General features: G+C 34.8%; 1 protein-coding gene across 1 annotated transcript; it reads right to left on the bottom strand.

Annotated features, from left to right (window-relative positions):
* Positions 1 to 3,186: 3,186 nt before the first annotated feature.
* On the bottom strand, positions 3,187 to 4,453 carry LOC140177716 (uncharacterized). Its single transcript, XM_072210864.1, has 3 exons — positions 4,057 to 4,453; positions 3,475 to 3,978; positions 3,187 to 3,416 (listed from the first exon to the last, which is right to left on the bottom strand). The coding sequence occupies exons 1-3, from the start codon at positions 4,451 to 4,453 to the stop codon at positions 3,187 to 3,189; spliced, it is 1,131 nt and encodes a 376-aa protein (XP_072066965.1).
* Between the last annotated feature and the right edge of the window lie 240 nt (positions 4,454 to 4,693).

Raw genomic sequence — 4,693 nt, 5'->3', positions numbered from 1 at the left:
CCATTAGTCTTGCCTTGTTTCTTGCAATGCTACCATTCTCACCCAATTTTTTCTGAATGATCCATCTGGTACCCGTCACTTTCTTTCTATTTGAGTTTGGTACTGATGTCCAAACCTTATTTTTCTCAAATTGAATTAATTCTTCTTCCATTGCCTTGACTCATTATGGATCATCAAGAGCTTTCTTCATATTTTGAGGTTCTATTTGAGAGATGAGAGCAAGATCATTTTGTTCCAAGCTTCTTCTATTTGACGATCTTGTGGTAACTCTTTGAGATGGATCTCCAATTATAAATTCTTGTGGATAGTTCTTACAAGAACTTTCATTCTCTGGGCCTGGATGATGATCTAGTATGGATTGGCTCTGTACTATTGAGATTTTCAAAATTCTCAGCTTCGATATGAGACAAAACAGATTTGTCCCTGCATTTTAATCTGTAGAATCAGAGACAGTATTTTCCAGCATTTAGTCATCATCAATTAATTATTACTAGTGTATGAACCCGTGCTCAGCACGGAAAAATTTATAAAAGTAAAAAAAATTTATATGTTTGGATATTTTAAAAAAAGCACAAAATAATTATTATGTTAAGAAATTTATAAAATTATTATCAAAATCAAAGTTTAACTTAAAAATAGTGAGTAATAATCATTTTAAACTTTTTTTAAGTAAAATAATTATACATTGATACAGAATTTAAAATAAAATTAAAATATTTATATTAGAATCCTATTTTTTCAAAAACTTCTCTATAAACAACATTGATGGTTAACTTTGCAGACATTCATACGTGATTCATAAGTAAAACTTTAAACTTCTCTTACTCTTAACTCTTGAAAGTGCTACATATAGTTGGCCATGTGTAAAAACTGGTTTGGGCAAGTACAATCTAACATGAGATAAAGTTTGTCCCTAAGACTTATTAATTGTCATGGCAAACGATACTATTATGGGAAACTTTCTTCGTTGGAATCTAACTAGGACGGTTTCATTTGTTGGTACCATATTCATTCTTGGAGTCAAAACAATATGACCAACATTGTTATCCGTTAAGACTTCACATTCTATGACATGATTTCCAACCTTCCTAACTTGTAGCCTTGTACCATTACAAAGACCAATGGATTGGTCAATATTCCTCAATAACATCACCGGATTACCAACCTTGAATATTAATTTATGTGGAGGCAAACCAGAGCAATTTATGCTATTCAGTAATTCAGGACCATAGAGATCTAGTTGACTCTCCATATTCCCTTCATCCATACGAATCGAATCTGAACTAAGATATAATTTTTTCCCTCCAGGAATGATAGCCATCAGATGGTTGTTGACCTCTTCAACGATGTCCAGCGTGGGAGGCAGTATAGTTCTTGCTTTGAAAAAAATCCTTTGAGGACATGTTATCCAAAATATTTAGATAAGAAAAATGAACTAACTCATCAAATGCCTGGTCCGAAGAAGGAATAACAATATCTCCTGGAAGACATATCTCAGATTCACCATCCATATTGTCACATATTAGACCATCACAAACTTTCAATAACCACTCACCAAATTACTCTGTCTCATCTTGATCAGAAGCAGTCGTCCCTACAGAGAGTCTCATGTTTTTTGTTAGTTTGAGCATCTGACAAAACTTCCAAAGGTAAGACGAATTCACGGTTGAATGAACGATATCTTATCTCGATCCTCGTGAAATTACAGGAGGAATTTATCTAAAGTCTCCACCTAGTACAACCACTTTTTCTCCAATGGGCAAATCTTTGTTATATGTTGGAGAAAACCTCATGATATCACCTAAACATTTATCAAGCGCTTCATAGCAGTACCTACTAACCATTGGAGCCTCATCCCAAATTATAAGTTTGGCTTTCAACAACAGCATTGCTTGAGGGGAACCAGGTTTGATGTTACATACAGAATGCTCAGTTATATTCAGCGGTATTTTGAACCTTGAGTGTGCTGTTCTTCCATTGGGAAGAAGTAAATATGCAATACCACTTGAAGCAATGTTTAACACAATATCACCCCTTGAGCGAATCTCAGCAGACATAAGGTTCCAAAGAAATATTTTTCCAATACCCCATAACCATACACAAAGAAAAAACCCCTTTATCACAATACACAGCTATAACAATTTTATCGAATGCATATTTCTGCTCAGATGTTGCGATGGCTAACATGTTTGAGGCATTTTTCTTTAAATCATCCCTGTTAAAATTTAGCTCTTCCCTGATAACCTTTTCGGTTAACAAAGGACTATCAACTTCAATTGCTAAAGGCATATGAGGATAGTCTTTCAAGGTTTTACCATAGGAATGTAAGATCTTGTCTATATCCATTAAGCACAACTGATTAATCTCATCATCTCACATGGTTAACTCTGCATATTATATGATACTGTAAAAATTCAATCAAACTAAAAATGATCAATAATGAAGAACTTTTATAATTACAATTATAAAAACACACCCCTGATGTTCATCACGGTTCTCTGTGGATACAAAATATCATCTGGGAGTTCATGCCAACATCTATCCCAGATATGTTCTGGTCTTGAGATATTGTTGGATGTTAATAGAATGACAAATAACCTTCTAACATATGATCCTGAGGCCCACGAGCTTGCTTCCTTAATTGCATCCATGAATTCTGTGTCATCTTGCAAGAGTCCAAGGATGAAGCATGCATCTCTATACGTAGCATAAATTGTTCCTCCTATTGTTCTTATATCTCAAAAATTCATACATCCTCTTTGAGTATTCAAGAGAAGTCGTTGGTAATATTCTTCGGTATTTGCTGCAAAAAACTTGGTTAAAATCCCACTTTTAAATTGCTAAATGGATTAGGCTACGCGATTTCAATTAGTATGCAGCTACACATCCGCATAAGATTAATTTTTCTAAAAAATATAGAACAATTCTAAAATTGTGTAATCTACAGATTATAACTGCTGAAAGTTATTTGAACATTTGTTTTCTAGTGTAGATAAATCGAATAAAATGGATGTGGGGTACATGCTGTTAAGATTTTAAATTTAAATCATCAAATAAATAAGATCAAAATTGAATATAAACTCGTCATTACCTGCAGGTACATGAGTCAACCTTCCAATTGCAAAGTCTTACTTTCGAGGAAACCACTTTGAAGCATCGTCCTTCCAAACAAACTTGGTTGGAAATTCAGGATAAGTCAGACTTCGAGTATAGGGATATGACATGTTCGCCGCCATCCATCCCAAAAACATGGACTTGAGATATTGCTCTTTCGACGATATCATTTACATTAGAAGTTTCACTACAAACCATAGGTTGCTCATCCTCCAAATGGAATGGAAGTCTAATCACAAATGGTTCTTTTTCTTGGATTTCGTATCCAAATAAACCAGACTGCCTCACATGCCGAAATGTACCTACAATCGTAGTAATTCCTAATTTTGTCAACAACTTGTGTGGCTTCTGACGGATCACCAGCGTTGTATAGGGTAGTTGTTACGCGGTCATTGCCCTTATGTACATACTTAAACAGATACTTAATAGAACTTGTTTGGCATGTGTATTCCACATTTATGTGACACCCGAACTTGAGCAACAATTCTGGATTATAAGCAACAATGAGCTTATTGTCTAGTACACATTCCCTTTTCTTCACTATTCGACTGTTATCAGTACGCCTATATTTAGGAAATCCGGCTTCATCAATGAGTGTTTGCTGTCTAAACTCTTTGGCATAAAACTTTGAACAGTATCCATTCTTCATGCAAGGTGAATTCTTGTTGTACGGACCACATGAACCATGTACCATGTAATTTTGAGCAGCTCCATGTAGATTTGGCCTTTCATTTTCATCAGAAATCTTAGCTGTTATATGTTTGTCTATGTCATCTGGTCTTTGTGGCTTGAACTCGATACTCATGAATAAAAAGATATGTGCATGTGGAAGCCCTCTCTTTTGAAACTCTATACTGCGAACATCTGAAAATTGAAAAAGACAAATGAGCAAAACATTACAACATAAGATTTTAAGAAGGTGTTGCATAAACACAGACTTACATCCCAAAATTTTGCCAAAGATTTTTCCCTCTTTTAGGTCATAAATCAAACCATCAAGTTTGATCTTGAAAACTCGACACAATATATCAGGGCGGTCTTCTACCTTCAATCCAATGGGAGTCACTTCTCTTTTTATCTCATCCCATTCAGGGTTACAGGTCATAGTGATAAAATAGCTAGGATATCCTGCATATCTACAAATTACAAATGCATCTTTAAAATTATTCATCATGTACTTAGGTCCACCGGTAAAAGTATTGGGAAGAATGATTCTTTTGCCAAGCCTTGCAGCATCTACATCCCCGTTTATAAGACTTTCATGCAGAAATTTGTATTTATCAACCCTCAACTGTGGTTGTTTATACCTAAAGAATTTTAACCTCTCTGATTTCACCATTGTGTAGGCATCTACCAAAAACTGTTGGAATAATCTCTTTGATATCAGAATTAATAGAGATTCACCCGTCCTTTTCTGTACGTAGTTGAAAAGCAAAGAATTATCACAAAGTGATTGTTTTGTTTTTCTTTATAGTCCTAGCGGAGATAGAATCTGATGTTGCAATACGCAAACAAAATCCATCCTCCCCATACAGAAACAACAATGGATATTGCAAGGCTAAATAAGATGGGTGAAAAA

Source organism: Arachis hypogaea, chromosome 13 (genome assembly GCF_003086295.3).
Source record: "Arachis hypogaea cultivar Tifrunner chromosome 13, arahy.Tifrunner.gnm2.J5K5, whole genome shotgun sequence".
NCBI classification, from domain to species: domain Eukaryota; kingdom Viridiplantae; phylum Streptophyta; class Magnoliopsida; order Fabales; family Fabaceae; genus Arachis; species Arachis hypogaea.
This window is presented reverse-complemented; position numbering and strand designations above follow the sequence as displayed.